At 51.9% G+C, this 18,676-nt stretch overlaps 1 protein-coding gene across 1 annotated transcript; it reads left to right on the top strand.

The window, feature by feature from the left end:
* Positions 1–1,259: 1,259 nt before the first annotated feature.
* On the top strand, positions 1,260–17,766 carry LOC133340635 (POU domain, class 3, transcription factor 2-like). Its single transcript, XM_061549024.1, has 2 exons — positions 1,260–2,615; positions 12,995–17,766. The coding sequence occupies exon 1, from the start codon at positions 1,756–1,758 to the stop codon at positions 2,575–2,577; it is 822 nt and encodes a 273-aa protein (XP_061405008.1). The 5' UTR covers positions 1,260–1,755; the 3' UTR covers positions 2,578–2,615; positions 12,995–17,766.
* The last annotated feature ends 910 nt before the right edge of the window (positions 17,767–18,676 follow it).

The following is an 18,676-nucleotide window of genomic DNA, read 5'->3' as shown; positions in this document are numbered from 1 at the left end:
AGTAACTCCAGCACACACAGCGAGCCTGCCCCTTCCTACACCTCCCTCCCTACCTTCTCCCTCAACTCCCTGCTACATGCAGCCCCCTCTCTCGACACACCCGCCTCTCCTCTGCCCACACCCATCCACCCCTCTCTCCAACACACGCTCTGCGATCTTCCTGAACTCTCATCTCTGCCCACACCCATCCACCCTCTCTCCAACACACACTCTCAGATCTTCCTGAACTCTCATCCCTGTCCACACCCATCCACCCCTCTCTCCAACACACGCTCTGCGATCTTCCTCCAACTCTCATCCCTGTCCACACCCATCCACCCCTCTCTCCAACACACGCTCTCCGATCTTCCTCCAACTCTCCTCTCTGTCCACACCCATCCACCCCTCTCTCCAACACACGCTCTCCGATCTTCCTCCAACTCTCCTGTCTGTCCACACCCATCCACCCCTCTCTCCAATACACACTCTCCGATCTTCCTCCAACTCTCCTCTCTGTCCACACCCATCCACCCCTCTCTCCAACACACACTCTCAGATCTTCCTGCAACTCTCATCCCTGTCCACACCCATCCACCCCTCTCTCCAACGCACGCTCTGCGATCTTCCTCCAACTCTCATCCCTGTCCACACCCATCCACCCCTCTCTCCAACACACGCTCTCCGATCTTCCTCCAACTCTCCTCTCTGTCCACACCCATCCACCCTCTCTCCAACACACACTCTCAGATCTTCCTGCAACTCTCATCCCTGTCCACACCCATCCACCCCTCTCTCCAACGCACGCTCTGCGATCTTCCTGAACCCTCATCTCTGCCCACACCCATCCACCCTCTCTCCAACACACGCTCTCAGATCTTCTTGCAACTCTCCTCTCTGCCCACACCCATCCACCCTCTCTCCAACACACGCTCTCAGATCTTCCCGAAACTCTCCTCTCTGCCCACACCCATCCACCCCTCTCTCCAACACACGCTCTCCGATCTTCCTACATCTCTCCTCTCTGCCCACACCAATCCACCCCTCTCTCCAACACACGCTCTCCCATCTTCCTGCAACTCTCATATCGCTCCTCTCTGCCACAACGCTCTTTCTTCCATTTCCCGCAACCGCTCTCCCCACAGACCTCTTCCCCCTCTTTAAATTACCACATCGCGCTCTCTCTCTTCTCCCCCACGCGTCTCCCCCCCCCCCATACCGTCTCCCACGCGTCTCCCCCATACCCTCCTCTCCTCCATCATCTCTCCCACGCCTCTCCCCCATACCCTCCTCTCCTCCATCATCTCTCCCACTCCCTCCCCTCCGCGAGACGTCGGTAAGGAAGTGACGCCGGCCTCGTCTCAGGTGTGGGGGAGGCGGAGCGCCAGGTGCGCGTAGCTAACCCCTCCCTGCTCCCTGCTCCCTCCCACGCCCCCTGCTCCCTCACCCCCCCACATCTGGACAAAGACCCACAAACAGCCTAGTCTCATCACAACCGCGCCAACACGCGTCTCTCAGTCCTCGTCTCTCGCCCACGCTCCTCGCTAATCCCCTGGGTCGCGCCTCTGTCTTTCTCGCCGAGCCGCGGTCGTTGAGTCGTGGTGGAGTCCACTTCGATCCCAACACTCGTGTGTACCTTGCCCACTCCCCCCCCCCCCACCACGCCGCCTCTCCACTCGTCCTCTGTCCATCCCGGGGTCGCCCTCGGGGTCAACCTCCCCTCCTCAGGGTCACCCCCACCACTCCACGCAGAGGACATCGGCCCGCGATGAGAGAACGATGGCCACGGCGCAAGGCGGAATCGACTCGGGCCGTCGCATCGGCCGCTGCGCGACGTCCTTCTGGCTCGCGATCGCCTTCGACGCGGTCGGAGTGGCCGTGCTGCTCGTGGGCATTTTCAGCGACGTGGAGTTCTACGACCTCCTCATCTACTGCGGGGCCATCCTCATCTTCCTGAGCCTCGTCTGGTGGATCTTCTGGTACACGGGCAACATCGAGGTGCCCATGGAGGAGTTGATGCGCGGTGGGGAGAGCGAACGCGGCGGTCGCGGAGGAGGTGGCGGCGGTGTCGGTGGCAAGGGCACGGGACCCGCGCGCCGAGTCGCGAGTCTCGTGCGAAGCGTGTCGAGCATCCTGCAGGGTCGGAGGTCCTTCACGAACACTCCGAGAAGGTCGCAGCAGCAGCAGCGCCAGCAGCAGCAGCAGAATCAACAGCAGCAACAGCAGCAGCAGATTGACTTGAACGGACTTCAGTACAAGAGCTCGCTTATAGCGTCTTCGGAGATGCACCACAACCACCACCGCCACGAGCAGCAGCAGCAGCACCGTCTCCCGATAGAGCCTCTGCCTGGTGAGTCGTCTTCGTCGGGACGATCCGTCCCCTCGTCGCCTCCTCTCCCCACGTCGCCTCCTCTCTTCTCGTCGCCCTCGGACGGGCGCTGCGCCTCGCTCCGCGCGGAGCTCGAGGAACGGGGCTCGAAGCCGGCGGCGAGCGGACACGGCGGTGGTGGTGACCTGCAGGGATGGGACGCGAACGGGAAGTGGCCCGAGGTTTGCTTCATCTCGCTGGTCGGGCTGCCTTCGGAGAGCACGAGGCTATGAACGAGGTTGGCTTCTCCAGCCCTCCTCCTCCTGTGCGGGTAAGACGCACGCATCGCACCTTGCTTCTCTCAACTCACCGTTGACTCTTTCTTGTTTGTTAGCGTCCAACAAGGAGCCGATTTGGGGAAGACCGCTCCGGAAAGTTGGGACACTCGCCCCAAAACGGCGATGTCTTCTCCCCCCCCTCTCCGCTCTCACCCCTCCCCCCCGCTCACCCCCCCCCCCCCCGCTCATCCCCCCCCCCCCCGCTCACCCCCCCCCCGCTCACCCCCCCCCCCCGCTCACCCCCCCCCGCCCCCCCCCCCCGCTCACCCCCCTCGCTCACCTCCCCCCCGCTCACCCCCTCCCCGGTCACCCCCCTCCCGCTCACCCCCCCCCCCTCCAACAAATCGCACGCGCGAGCAACGATAAAAAAATATATCCCGCCGGATTATAAAGACGCAACTCACAACGTTTGATTTAAAATAAGGTGTGCGGGTGTGTGTGTGCGTATTGTAATTGTGGGGAGCGGTGGTGTAGCGGTTAGCGCTACGCTGCGCTACGAACCCGGCGATCCGAGTTCGATTCCCGCTCACGGCCAACATCTATTGACGATTATCTGAACCGGGTCCTGGGCCTCCCCTAAGTCGACTCGGCCTCAAATGAGTACCCGGTGCGGCGTGTAAACATCGCCAAGTGAGAGACAAAGGCGGTCGGGCGTGGTGCTGGCAACCCACCCCCTCGTGTACCGTGCCGGCCTTCATAGGTGCTCGCTAACAGAACTTGCCCCTACAGTCTGTTACAGGCTATACGGGGGATCTTTGTATTGTAATACGAATATTATGACATCGATTATAATGTTTGTATGTTAGTTAAACACGTAGGTTTTCGCGACCGATAACCATAACACTATTTAGTACGTATTTACGCGATCTAATCCACGCGATCTAACCGACAAACGCCTATGGATGTTTCTATGTTGTTGTATGGTAAGATATGTAGGGAGAGGCGGGTTCGTATAGCCAACATCGATGACGATTATCTGAACCGGGTCCTGGGCCTCCCCTAGGTCGACTCAGCCTCAAATGAGTACCTGGTTCGGAGTGTAAACATCGCCAATCGGGCAGTTGGCAACCCACCCCCTCGTGTACCGTGCCGGCCTTTATAGGTGCTCGCTAACAGCACTTGCCCCTACAGTCTGTTTAGGCTATACGGGGGTTCTTTGTGTGGTAGTAGCTAATGTCTTTTGCGAAACTCCCGGGCAGTCACTGGAGACCGCTACGTTCACCACAATGTTTTATTTTAGAAGAGAGAGAAGAAAAAAACACTATTATTGTTACACCCCTTTCAATCGCCTCGCCCCATGTTGGAAACCCAGTGACTCAATGTTCATGAATCTATGAATGGTATCGTTGTGATTGATGGTCACGTTCGATTTTATTTTTTTCACCAGATAAGTCCCCACTGAGCTGTTATAGTTCTATTTTCAGAAGCTACCTAGCCACACATGACATAATTTCGATTTAAAGCTTTCGTGACTGCAGGGATTCGTCTTCTTGGTTCTTTCGGTAAAGTCACATAGAAGGGAAGTAATAAAATAATAAAAATAAAACATAATAAAATAATTCTCACGACGTTTCGGCCAGAACGCAAGCAGCCGTCTTCAGGTGAAGAACAGGTCTGTCGAGAAGACAGTCTGAATTACCTGTTCTTCACCTGAGGACGGCTGCTTGCGTTGTGGCCGAAACGTCGTGAGAATTATTTTATTATGTTTAATTTTTATTATTTTATTATTTCCATTCTACGTGACTTTACCGAAAGAACCAAGAAGATGAGCTGTTATAGTTCTATTTTCAGAAGCGACCTAGCCACACATGACAGCTCAACGAAGTGGCTTATCATCATGTGGAAATGTATAGCAGCCAAATACTCGAAACGCGTGTTTCTAAATGTGGGGGGGGGGGGGGGAACGAAGAACCCGGAGAAAAATCCACACGACCACGAGGAGAGAGACACGCAAACTCTAAAAATACAGGCGTCGGGATCGAACCCACGGCCCTCCTGTATACCTGGCGAGGTAGTTAACATCTCCTAGCCACCGTGGCGGCAATTATTTACTCGGATGAGACTACGGCGTGTCTCGAAACTCGCGCTGTTGCCCCCTATCCGCTAGCAGTGCTGAGCCAGCCGTATCCTGCCCATTCCACGATGCTATGGCGAGAGCCGGGTCGAACCTCGTCAAACGAGGGTTGAGGATGCGGCCCACGCGAAAACTCTCAATACCGACTCGTAACAATGCCGCTGGAATGGTCTGAGCGAATTACTTTCATGAGCGGGGTCGAATTCATGCGAGGGAGGAAACCTGAGAGGCCACGGGTATAACCCAGCCGAGACGGCGACACCCAACACCCGGCGTCTGCCGGCCGGCCACCTTCCAGCTCCCACGCCTACAGCACCTGGCAAGCCCCTTCTCTCCCCCCCCCCACTACTCCCCACGATGTTTATCGCGCGTCCAAACTATTGGCCAGGATCGACCCCGCTTAGCTTTTGACCTCCGGCGAGATCTCGCGCGCGCGCGTGTGAGTCCGTCCAGCGTAATTTCGTGGTAATTACCGACGTCATCGTTATCACCGTCGTCATCGTCGTCATCGGCCGTGGTATATCCACTGCTGGATGAAGGCCCTCCTCGCCGCGTCGTCGCCATCCCACGGGGCGCAGCTCCGCTGCCACATTCACCGATCTCGTCGCTCCGTCTCCGCGATTGCCGTCCTCGTGGACCAAGGCGTTCTCCCTCCTTTGACTGCCATTCCGTCACCGGTCTCGTCCGGCGGTGACGCGTCCGTCCCTGTCCAGGCTCGCGTACGCGCTTTGTGTACAATTTTACTGTCGCGCCGTCAAAAGAAAATAAACATCCACACTAGAGCCTCTATCAAGGAAGCGTGGAGCGACGCTCATCTCCCGTTGGGGCGCTCCTGACCCATTGTTGAAAATTACACATTCTTACGGCAAGGGACTGTACATGTAGGACAACCTATGTATGTATGTTGAACTTATTTTGCACCGTACGTAGCCGACCGTGCTAATCGGAGTTGCGAGGGGAAAGGACAACAAACTAAACACGAAGTTCCAACGATGTGAGTTTTCAACCTAGATGATGTCACAGCTCCAGTGGCTTCCTGATATCGGAAGGAAGAGCGTTCCAGACGGCCGCAGCAGGCGCATGTTAAAGCGGGCGATGCGGTGAGCGTCTTTGTTTGATGGCTCGTCAAACGCCGCTGCTGCCAGGATGATAAGTCGCGTAATGGGACAGATCCAGGTGCTATGGGTTGACTGACTGAGATGACTGACAGATGCACCACCTGTGCCCCGTACTGTGCCGGCTTTCTGTGCTTTAGCCGCCCAGCGGCTCCGCTCATTGGTGTGGGATATCACACACACGACGTGGAATGTCACAAAGACAAAGATCCCCCGTATACCCTGAACAGACTGCTGGGGCAAGTGCTGTTAGCGAGCACCTATGTAGGCCGGCACGGCTCACGAAGGGGTGGATGGCCCACACCACGCCCGACCGCCTTTGTTTCCCCAGTAGTGATGTTTTACACACCGGGTTACCCATTTGAGGCTGAGTCGACCTAGATGAGGCCCAGGACCGATTCAGACAATCGCCACTTGGTGTTGCGGGAGTCGAACTCGGGTCGCCATGAGCTGCACGGTGGTTTTGGCAATACCACGAGACGAGGTTTCTCGGCTCTGCCCCCGCAGGTCGCATTGCAGAAGCTGCCCTAATAAACAAGCCCGCCACGAGCAACCAGGCGCTGTGCCAGTGTGTGTCTGTGTGTGTGAGAGTGTCTGTGTGTGTCTGTGTGTGTGAGAGTGTCTGTGTGTGTGTGTGAGAGTGTCTGTGTGTGTCTGTCTGTGTGTGTCTGTCTGTGTGTGTGTCTGTGTGTGTGTGTGTGAGAGAGTGTCTGTGTGTGTGTCTGTGTGTGAGAGTGTCTGTGTGTGTGTGTGAGAGTGAGAGTGTCTGTGTGTGTGAGTGTCTGTCTGTGTGTGTGTCTGTGTGTGTGAGTGTCTGTCTGTGTGTGTGTGTCTGTGTGTGTGAGAGTGTATGTGTGTGTCTGTGTGTGTCTGTGTGTGTGTGGGGAGCGGTGGTGTAGCGGTTAGCGCGCTGCGCTACAAACCTGGCGACCCAGGTTCGATTCCTGCTCACGGACAACACCACAGTGACGATTATCTGAACCGGTCCTGGGCCTCCCCTAGGTTGACTCGGCCTCAAATGAGTATCTGGTGCGGTGTGTAAACATCGTCACTGGGGAGACAAAGGCGGTCGGGCGTGATGCTGGCCACCCACCCCCTCGTGTACCGTTCCGGCCTTCATAGGTGCTCGCTATAACAGCACTTGCCCCTACAGTCTATTAAGGCTATACGGGGGACCTTTGTGTGTTTGTTTTTCGTCTCCAAGTTTGTTTAAACGATGCAGTCTTGTGTGCACACACGGGCGCCGCGCACATTTGCGATGTTTTGCAACGGGTTTTGTCGGATCGCCGTCATCGTCATGGTCAGTAATGTCAGCCTCATGATGACCAATCAGTACTCTTAAGCAGAGTTGCCCTTGCCTCCAAGGTGCGTGGCGTATGTGTGTGCTTATACACACACACACAGTGGGGAGTGGGAGCGGTTAGGAAAACCACCTTAATCCGATTCATGCTCTTTGGTTCTTTCAGTAAGGTCACGTAGGTAGAAAAATAAAAATAATACGTCACGACGTTTCGATCGCAACACAAGCGGTCGTCCTCAGGCGGAAAAAACAATCCAGCGGTGGAACTGCTGTCGTGATATATTATTTTTATTTTATTTTTCTACCTCCGTGACTTTACCGAAAGAACCAAAGAGTATGGATTCCTGCAGTGACGCAAGCTTCAAATCAAGATCGATTCCTGCTCACGGGCCAACACCCAGTGACAATTATCTGAACCGGTCCTGAGCCTCCCCTAGGTCGACTCAGCCTCAAGTGATTACCTGGTGCGGTGTCTGTAAACATCGCCACTGGGGAGACAAAGGCGGTCGGGCGTGGTGCTGGCCACCCACCCGCTCGTGTGCCGTTCCAGCCTTCACAGGTGCTACTCGCTAACGGCACTTGCCCCAACAGTATGTTAAGGCTACACGGGAGATCTTTGTATATACGCACAGCTTCTCCTGTGTACTTATTGCGCTGACTCTGCTCTCGAGAACTCTAGAGACCTGATCTAGGCTCAATTAGTGCCGAGCAGCAGCGGATTTTAATTGGCCTCATGGTGTGTTGGGGGCGGGTTCGGCCAAACCCGTGGTTTTGGTCTCCTGCACGCGCACGGGTGAGATTAAAGGTGAGCTGAAAAACAGGCAATGTCTGCAGGTGAGGCACGAGGTGGGGGGGGGGGGGAGACGCACAGATGAGGGATGTACAGGTGAGCTAATGAGCCAATTGGCTTGGCGATATGCCAGGCGAGCCGGGTGCCCGTGCCTACATGCAACGTTGTTTGGACTCTTCCCCTTTACCTGGCCAAGCGGGTCCCGTGGAGCCCACCTGTCTCCCACGGCAACGATCCGTCTCCCTGGCAACCAGCTGCCCTGTTTGTTGTATCCATACCGATTAGCGCACAAGTGCGTCTGCCTCCCAAATCACCTGTCTGCTTTCTAACCTACGAGCACACCTGCTGACCTACCGTCTTACCCGTCTCTGCGCTCACCTCTCAGCTGCCAGACTGTCACTCACCTGGCTGTGTGTCCATTTAATGTCCCCAATGTAACTTGCTGACCCGACCTCAACTGGACATCTGTAACCTCCATTCTAAAAAAAAAAAAATTCTGATTCTAATGTTCACCTTCGCATCCGATCCCCAGCTAACCCAGGGGTGCCACGGTGGTGAGATGTTAACTCTCTCGCCTGGTATGCAGGAGGTCGTGGGTTCGATCCCAACCCTGACACTTGTTGTGTATTTGGATTTTGCGTGTTCTCTCTCCCTGTGGTCGCTTGGGTTTTTCGCCGGGTCCTCCGGTTTTTCCCCTCCACATTTAGAAACGTGATCATTCACTTCGTTGAGCAATCATTTGTGGCCAGGTCGCTTGTGAAATAGAGCCAAACAGCTCAGTGGGGCCTTACCTGGTAAAATAAAAAATATATATTATTTTGTTACCCATATACGCCTCTCCCGCCCGTTCGTTTCTCTCGCCTCGTCACGAGTTAATGATCGGCTCGAGTCGCCCTTCACCAGGGCGACGCGTGAAGCTGGCCGCTCACAAACACCCGAGGGCTCAGCGGGGCGCAGCCGAAAACAACGACCGCCGGTGGCTCCTCGCCACTGCCGTCTCTCAGCAGGAGCTAGGGTCGCTGAGACACGGCAGGACATCGCGAGGTATCAACCTCCACGATGATCGTGTCGTCATGCCGTGGCTCGTCCTGGCTCTTTACAAGAATAATTATCGGTCTCGTGCAGTACCGCTACAGTACAAGGGGTGCATATCCATAACAAGCCTATAATTTTGTACCCTGAATTCTGATAATCCTACGATTTGTTTTTGAAAGAACGCCCTTCCAAGCCTGGACATATCGGAGTGCTTTACACCCAACAGGCGACTTGCATCTCATCTCGACACATTTGAAACGGCACCCCCACTAGGCTGCTGTCCCTGTGGGCAAAAGGTGATTTAGCACCTGGCCTGCAATCGGGCATTATCGTGCCAGTCGGGGGCAATGATCGCTCTGTAAAATCACAAATAAGTAATTTTCAGGTCGTTTTTAAATTTCGAAAATGTAGTCCATGTCGCCGGCACGCAATGACCAGCTCTTGCGAATTACGCGAGGGGAACTTTAACGTCCACCGCGAAACAGACGGCCCAAATTTTACGGTTAAGACGCCAAAAGTATTAACCAGGACGGCCTGCCGGATTCAAACTGCAAGCCTGCCCCAAAAACGCTACCAGTGGGCCGCGTCTCCGCTCCTACGAACCAGATTTAGGGCGAAATAGGGCAGCGAGGTGGATGCAGAATCAGAATCTTTATTTAGACTGGAGGAATCCGATGAGCTATAAAGCTCTTTATATTATTTTAACACAGATGTCCAGTCGGGAACAGGTCAGAAATCCCGGAGGAATCGTTCAGGGAGCGGACTCTCGCCGCTGCTGATAATTGAGCCCCGTCAGCAGGGAAACAGAGGATGAGAGGACGCCTGAGGTGAATCGTCCACCAAAGTCAAAAAAATTTAGACAACTGCCGCCTGACCAGCATTAGGGTGCTCACATGACAAGGGGGGTTCTCGTGCCTCCTCTCGCGTCGCAGGCAATCGCCTCTCTCGAGTCACGAGACAGATGGGGGCTGTGGTCGTAATGGACGGTTGTAAACAATGTACGCTCGCTTTCACCTCACGTGATGCCGTGGGCAACGTTATTATTTTACAAAAGAACAATGATGGCCCTTGCCGTCGCTGGGACCTTTTAAGTATATTTTTTTGGAGGCGCGTGATCACGCGTACGTACGTGGGGGAACGGCGGCGTTGTGCGTGGAATCGGGGGTCGGAATGATCACAGATCAACAGCGGGGAACTTACTTCACCCCCCGTCACACAGATCACAGCTCCCATGTCTGTTCCGATGAAGTGAGAAGAATTTCGAGCGGAGCGGGTGCCACCGCACTATGAACCTGGCGACCCGCGTTTTGGTTCCCAGTCACGGCTAGCGGTCAGAAGCGAGTGATTTCTGAAAAATATCTCGGCCGCCCACCCCCCCCCTCCCCCCTCTTACATCAATAGCCAGTGGTGGTGAAGTATGGTAAAAAAAAACATGACTTAGACGGCGTAAGGAGGCCTTTACCCAACAGTGGTTTGACATTGGGCTGCCATTTATCTTTAAACTTGATCCACGTTAGATTTTGGAGTCGGGCCACCCCGGTATAGTTCAATGGCAACATTGTCGTAATGAATGTTAGCTCTGTCTGTCTGTGTTCTACATTCCTGCTCTTGCCTTAACGAGTCAATGACAAAATACATTACTAAAGATATATATAACAAAAAAACTCGAGCTATATTTGAAACACACGCAAAAAAAAATCAGCTCTCTTCATCTGAGGTACCGCCAAAGCCATTGGTTTAAAAAAAAAAACGTTGTATTTCCTCCATTTGTGTTTCCACTATTGAAGTGTGGCGGGCGGTGGCCGGGTGCATGTGTGCACTGTGCGTGTGGGGTGAAGCAGTGTGGCTACTGGACTACTACTAGTACCTGCTGCGGTGTGTAGTAAACGTCACCACTGGGGAGACAAAGGCGGCCGGGCGTGGTGCTGACCACCCTCCCCCTCCCTCGTGTGCCCTGTTGACCTTCACAGGTGCTCGCTAACAGCAGTTCCCCCCAATAGCTTGTTAAGTAAGGCTTGCCGGGTGATCTTTGTCTCCTAGACTAACGAGAGAAAAAGAGAAGCCTGGCACAAGGTGTGTGTGTGTTGTGCGTACGACCATGCGTGGGGAGCGGTGGCGCAACGGTTAGCGCACCGTACAACGAACTTGGCCTGCCACCTGAGTTCGATTCCCGCTCGCGGCCAACATCGGTGACGAATATCTGCACCGGTTCCTGGATCTCCCCCTAGGTCGACTCGGCCTTAATTGATTACCCACTGCGATGTGTGAATATCGCCACGAGGGAGACAAAGGCTGCCAGCCGTGGTGCTGGTCACCAACCTCCCACGTGTGCCGTGCCGACCTTCATAGGTGCTCACTGTAACAGCACTTGCCTCAACAGCCTGTTAAAGGCTGATACGGGGGGGGGGGGGGGGAGGAATCTTTGTCATTGCGCAAACGTGCACGCGAAGCTATCTACGATCGTGGAAACTGAACGCATGGCGTGAACGAGTCCGCGAAACTTTCATTGCCACCGCTTCTCGCCGCCAGCGACCCTAAAGTTAACAGCGGGCGATACGGCCATTTACCGCCGTGCCACGTCACTCCGACCCGCCACGTGCTCGCGTGTCGCGATGAGGTTTTAAGATTAAATAAAACACTTTTATTGCGGCGGTTTCAGGTTTTCGGCTTTCGTTACCCGTTTCCGTTAAAAGTTCTGTCACGCGAACGCCCTTGCCCTCGCGTAAAAAAATATAAAGTGTTGAAAGAACTTCGTGACCTCCCCCCCCCCCCCCGGTTTTCCCAGCAGTGGTGGCAGTAGCGGTGGCGTCCATGGCTGTAGCAGTGCACCTCAGGTGGCCTGTGAGCCCCCCCGTCCGTCTGCGTTTTACCGGGTGGAGTTTATTTTCCAGGCGGTCTGGGTTTTTTTCTCCTCGCACACGCAGAAAAAACAATCGCTTCCTTGTCACTGCCCCCCAAACGACCCGGCGAGGGTTTGCTTCGATAAATTGCTGAAGGTTACTTTCAGTGATACAGTATCTAAACGAAACCATTTTTAAATCCTTTATATTAAGTTCGCTTGCTTGCGTGCTTGCTTGCTTACGACCGTGCAAATCTTTTGGTAATTTTTTAACCCACTTCTCGTGATCCAATCGAGCTGACATTTTGCACACAGACTCGTTGTGCGAGACAAGTAATGTTCGTGAAATTTTTTTTCTAACATTTTACACTGTTTAGGGAAAACAAATTAAATATTTAATTACCAATTGTTTAATACTGGCAGACAATCATCTGACCCATAGGTGGCAGCCATCTCAAGCCAGAGGACGAGAGGACTCTAGCCGCCACGCATATAAAGGATTTAGAGTGAAAAACTTTGTTTTTACGGGTTATACTTATTCTTATTTTACCAGGTAAGGTCCACTGAGCTATTAGCTCTTTTGCAGCAAGCGACCTGGCCACAAATGATAGCTCAACGAAGTGGCTTATCACGTGGAAAACGTATGGCTGGCAAATAATCTCAAGCCATTATGATTGTAAATGTGGAGGGAAAACCCGGGCACCCAGAGGAAAAATCCACGCGACCACAGGGAAAGAGACATGCCATCACCAAATAAACAGCAGGCGTCAGTGTCGGCATCGAACCCACGACCTCCTGTATACCGGGCGAGGGAAATGCTATGTTTAAATTGCAGTGATAGGGGTGTAGGGGTTGGGGTAGGCTTCGTCGTAGCTGGGGGGCAGAGGCAAGGTGGGTAGGTAGTAGGATGGGCTTGGCCAGGGGTCGACTAGGGAGAAGAGATGGGTTTTAAGTGAGGAGCGGAGCACGTTATGGTGAGGACGATTGTTTTTTTTATTTGCGTTGGCTGATAATACTGCTGACGGTGGTGTTGATGGTGGTGACGAAGCTGATAATCTCCATGCTACTACCGCTTCTGCTGACAAAAAGTGCTTTCTGCTAATTGTGATTTAGATGACAGTGATGCTGATGATTGCGCTGCTGCTGATACCGATGATACTGATGATCGTACTACTGCTGATGACGACGACGATGATTAATTATCTCTCTGTACCCACAGGTCTCTTCCGACCGCCAGCAAGGAACGTGGGAGCCGGTCGTCTAGCCCATCTCATCTCTCCGACCAAACCCTCAAGAAATATTTTTGTTGTTTCTTTTTAAATCATGAACTTCGATTCCGACAACTGGAAGTTACCACACGCCAAGGAGTGCATCACATTCCCAAGTTTTGTTTTTGTATTTACAACGTGAGGAGACGTAAAGTGGCAAAGTATAAAAAAAAGAAAATTCCAGAACAAAAATAACTTTCCTGACTCATTTACTGTAAATTCCCGACGTCAGCGATGGAACCGCTCGTGTTTATACTGGAAAGTTCGTGACCTATTGCTGCTCACTCAATACAGAAACAAACACAAAAACGACTCAAATAGTTATCCACAGCTCCTGGAGTCTCACGCAGTTTTGGCGCAGGGAAAAGTGGCCGCATCCCTCACGTATTGCATTTTCGCGCCTTTTTTATTGTTGTTCATCAATCGCCACAATGTCGTATGCTACTCGTAAATAGCCGCACGATGTTCACGGTCGAACCAAAAAGTGCGGTCCTGCTCCGCCCGCCTGGGTGCCTCTCACGACACCTGCTGGCCACTGTCGCCCATTGCCCAGAGAGGTTGTTGATGGCAACTTGGCGCCAAAGTTTGTGGCAGTTGGTGCTGGTGGTTGATGGTGGCACGGGCATGCATTTGGTTGCGCGAAGCAACGAAAGATGAATACATTTCCCTCAGTTAAGCGAAGACTTTTCTCCCAGTGAAGTGAAGACATTTTCCTTCAATGAAGTTTATAAATTTCCCTCAGTTTATACATTTCCCTCCGTTAAGCGAATACATTTCTGTCGGTTAAGTGAAGACATTACCCTCAGTAACGTGAATATATTTCCATTAGTTAAGTGAAGACATTTTTTGCTGTCCTTCCCCCGCACCTCCGATTAGTGTGTATGGTGTGAAAGAAGTTCAACATACATACATTTCCTTCCCTTAGTTTCCCAACTAAATCGGTCTAAATTAAGGGAGGCTTTTGATAAACGTATTTGACGTGGCCGGCCATTAATCACCTCTTTACGCCACTCGCCTCGCAGCTGTGTAACCTGTGCCATCGTTGCACTACTCGTTTCCAACCTTAATCAATTTCTGGTTGTTCTTCGAGAGAACTACGTTTTATTTTTAATTGCAAAAAGCATTTTTTACACGATGAGTGTGTGTCTGAAGCTGCATGCAGCCACGTTTGTGACCAGTGCTCTTGGTGACTATGTTGTTGCATGATGCCTCCAGGCGGCCATGTTGGTAGCCAGTGCCTCATGTCACTGTGTTGGTAGCCAGTGCGTCAGGCGGTCATGTTGGTGGCCAGTGCGTTAGGTGGCCATGTTGGTGGCCAGTGTGTTAGATGGCCATGTTGGTAGGCAGTGCGTTAGGTGACCATGTTAGTGGCCAGTGCATCAGGCGGCCATGTTGGTGGCCAGTGTGTTAGGTGGCCATGTTGGTAGGCAGTGCGTTAGGTGGCCATGTTGGTGACCAGTGCGTCAGGTGGCCATGTTTGTGGCCAGTGCGTTAGGTGGCCATGTTGGTAGCCAGTGCGTTAAGTGGCCATGTTGGTGGCCAGTGCTTTAGGTGGCCATGTTCGTGGCCAGTGGCCCCACATGGCATTTTGTTGGCCAATGCCTCAGGAAGCCAGCCAAGTTGGGGACAAGTACCCCAGGCAATTAAGTGGTGACCTGGAAAACCAAAATGACTGGGCCTTGGGTGTATGGACACAAGGACTGGTGCTGCCTGTGTCGTGCTGTACGTCGGTGTGATTCCACGAGATGCAAATGCTGTAAAATGGGGCCTTTAACTGCAAAACTAGATTAAAATTGTGCCTTATTAGAATGAATAAAAAGCAATAGTTGTTGTCCTATGGAAACACTGCTACCCACCATAGCATTGTGGAATTTCCACCACTGGTAAGCGGTACACCACAGTGGAAAATTAGCACTGCCTCAATGCTCTTTGAGCAGGGAGACTTTTTTACTTGACTTTGTTTATAATAATGCCGTTAATATTTTACAAGTGGTTCGTCACTTGACAATCATTCTCACTATGTGCCTAAGCGTATCCCCAGGACACCCATCCCTTCCTTGCATTGGGTGTTTACGGTTGTCTGAAACCTTCACTTTTGTGATACTCCGTAGAACTGTAAAGTATATTGCACCCTGCAGTTTGCTTGCAACGTGCCGTGCAATTTGACGGTTTGAGAGGAGCGGGTGTAGGCCCGTAATCCTGCTTGACGGCAGGCCATCACGTTCTGTCCTGGCCGCAGCACCAAATCTGCCAAAGTGTTGTTTTAAAACCTGCGAAGGCAATCGGCGTTTTTATCCCCTGCTAGATGAAGACATACCTACGCTGTCGCCACCCGTCGTGGTACATACCGATGCCATGATCCAGCGCCTTCCCCCCCCCCCCGCACACGTGAACCAATATCATCGCTCCCACATCCACAGTAGTGGTCATTTGTCCCGTATGTATTCTCTCGATCATCAGTCTCGATCCATCGACCACGATCGTCCCTTGCAGCCACGATACGTGTCCTATCCAATGTCTAATAGTCCGCATGGTGTCTCTCATTTGTTTTTTTGTTCCTCCGATCTTAGTACTCCGTCTGTCTGTCCGTTTCATTTCCGGTATACGACTGCCCCCCAAAAATATGAATTGGGCTCTTACTGTCAACGGAACAATCGCCAACACCTGCCTTCTACTTCATGCCAATGCTGTCTCGCGCTGTAAAGCAAAGGACTATACCCTAGTTGACAGGTGGTGCGTTTAAATACGAGCGAGTAGAAACCCGCACTTAGAGCAAAGTTCTTAGATATTTTAGCGTGCTGTGTTTGTAAAACAGTTCGTCTCGAAATCGTTGTTGCTGCTTCGTTTTACATCTTTTAGGCACCGTTGTAAGAAAGAAAAAAACCTAAAACTATCCTGCTGAGAGTTTACAGAAATCGCGAATGTCACGTATTTACCCAGGCAAGCCTCGCAGAGTCTGGATTTGGGCCTTTTGGCCAAACGATTTTGTTTTAAAGGAGCGTTTTGCTTTATGTGGGATGAAAGTATCTGGAGAAACCCCACTGTGTGTGTGAGGGTATGACACTCAAAAGGGCCACACACATTCAGTGAACTCAGTTGCTGTACTTACACCTTCTGGACACTTTTGAATCCAGCTGCTTTGGGATTTTTTTTTTCCAAATCTCTTTTGGTGTGATCCACCAAAACCCTCTCCCACCGAAGTGCTGGAATCATATTAAAAACTAAGAAGTGTATTATTTATCTTGCCCAGAGATTAACGAGTAGTCGTTTTGGATGGCCGATTTTCTTTTTTGAAAAATAGGTTTGTTTGTTTTTTCACGGCACTAACGGCAAGCATATGGTACAAGTGAACGCAACACATCAAGCAACACGAAGGAAGCAGCCAATAGGTTTGAAAATATATATATAGTTTGACCAAAGGCATCACACGCACACAAAGGTCTTTTCAGACACTCGCACATCCCAAATCTAGACGAATACAAAGAACAGGTGATGCAGAGCTTTTAAATGATAACCAAACAACCACGACACCGTGCCGCTCCTGTTGACAGAGAGGAGGGAGATGTCACCCGACTCGGATTTGGCGCCCCAAATGAAAATTCCTCCCCGGAAAACCCAAAGATCTGCGTTGCGTTTTTCGGGGCTGTCGCCGTGCGTGGAACAGCCCGCAAGCACACATCCTGAGGACTTTTACAGGCACGACAGCGGAAAAATAAAAAGCTGTGCTATATTCCACTCCGTTAATCTGGGTGAAAGTAGAAAACTTATTGTAAGAAACTCAACACGATCGTCAATACCGCTGTAGCCTTAACGCGTCAAATATATAACGTGGCAACGTTTTGGGTAATGGCCCTAATTTAGGGGCTTTGAAGGACTATTTCGCGAAACGTCACCTAATGGTTTCCATTTTAAGACGATGGTGTTACTGCCGATGGTGTTGAGTGTTTTTTATAATTAATGAATTGTCTTGTGCACCGCTGCAGATCAGCACGCAGTGGCATCACCGACCAGGTCTATGGCCTCCAGAAATGGTCACAGCTGGCTGAGATATTTTTTTGGGTGAGCGGTCGAATTGTGTTCCATTTGAAAGTCGGGTGACCGTTCGTGATGGGACGTGCAGGCAAAATTATGTAGAGCAATGGGTGTCATTCTTAGTCTTGCGTTGTTTTAAGTCGACGGAGTTGTGCCATGAATGTTGCTATATACTGTATATATATATGTGTGTGTAAGTAAATGGACCAAGAGCTTAAAAGGGTTAATTCATGTAAGTCATTGGATGCCAGCTCGCGTATCATCGTTGATTGGGGCAGCGTACGACACGGATGGCTCGTGTAAATCCTCATTTATTTAAGAGTAATATATGTTTGTGTACTGATGGAAGGAATGTGAAGGCAAAGCTTAAATTGGCAATAATAAAGAAATGTTTTATATTATCGGCCGTGGATTCATGTTGTTCACTATACAGAGTGATGGTTCACGACAGTATACACAAGTAGCAGTGCGTGTGTTTCTGTGTGTGAGAGATACTTTGCAGGTATGTTGCACTTCTTTCACACCGTTCGTACCAACCGCGCTTATCGGAGCGTCGGGGTTACGGATAAACAAACGAGTCGCAGAAAAGCTGTCCTAAAGAAATGAGTTTTCAACAACGCAGATTTAAAAAGCGCGCACAGCTCCTCCAAGCGGCTTCCGAATATCTGATGGGAGAAGAGCGTTCCAGACGGCCGCAGAAGTGGCACGTTTGAAAGCGCCGAGCGATGCGTGTGACCGCCATCTTTGTAGGGGGGGGGGGGGTGACAGCGGCAGTTGAACCCTGGGGTCCCATAGTGCCCCGGCTCTCGCACAATATCCGTGATTCAGTCATTTGTTTGTCTGTCGATGGTCGGCGATGCGGCAATCGACTCATCTCGACGAGCTGTACACGATGCACGATTCAGAGTTGAATTTTTCGAGAACGGATTTTTTTTATGCTCAAGTTTGGTTTTTCGACATCGCGGAGTGGCACTGATTTCGGATTGATTGGTACCCCATTCGCGGATGTAAGTACACCCCTGGAAAAAAAGTGTCCCAGAAATAAAATATTTAATTGCCTCGGCCAGATTGTATTATTTGGTACCGCCATAAGGACCAGTTGTTGTAACGGTTAACGAGTCGCCCTACGAACCCGGAGGCACCCGAGTTCGATCCTCGCTCACGACCACCACCACCACCACCAACATCGGTGAGGATTATATCTAAATCAGTCGTGAGCCTCGCCTAGTTTTTTGACCTGGTGCGCTTGTGTGTAAACATCGCCACCGGGGAGACAAAGGCGGCCCGGCGTGGTACTAGCCACCAAATCCCCACCCGCAAACCCCTCCTCGTGTACCGGTCTCCATAGGCCCTCGCTAACAGCACTTGCCCCTCCAGTCTGTCAAGGCTATACGTGGGATCTTTGTCACAGGTCCATGTGTGGCGATATCTCCAGCTGTCCCTATTGGCCCGAGTCAGGGGTTAAGCAAAGTCCCTAAGGTAATAAAAAAATAAAATCAACTTTCTACCCCCAACAAACACGTAAGTCATGTTTACACAACGCACCAGGTTCTCATTTGAGGCTGAGTCGACCTATGTGAAGCCCAGGATCGGTTCAGATA

Source organism: Lethenteron reissneri, chromosome 10 (assembly GCF_015708825.2).
Source record: "Lethenteron reissneri isolate LAM-NWPU_2019-01 chromosome 10, ASM1570882v1, whole genome shotgun sequence".
NCBI lineage: Eukaryota > Metazoa > Chordata > Hyperoartia > Petromyzontiformes > Petromyzontidae > Lethenteron > Lethenteron reissneri.
The sequence above is the reverse complement of the archived record's forward strand: the minus strand, read 5'-3'. Positions and strand labels throughout refer to the sequence as shown.

Bases quoted from the DNA above. Each gene is read 5' to 3' on its own strand.
- LOC133340635 (XM_061549024.1), top strand. From the start codon at position 1,756: ATGGCCACGGCGCAAGGCGGAATCGACTCGGGCCGTCGCATCGGCCGC.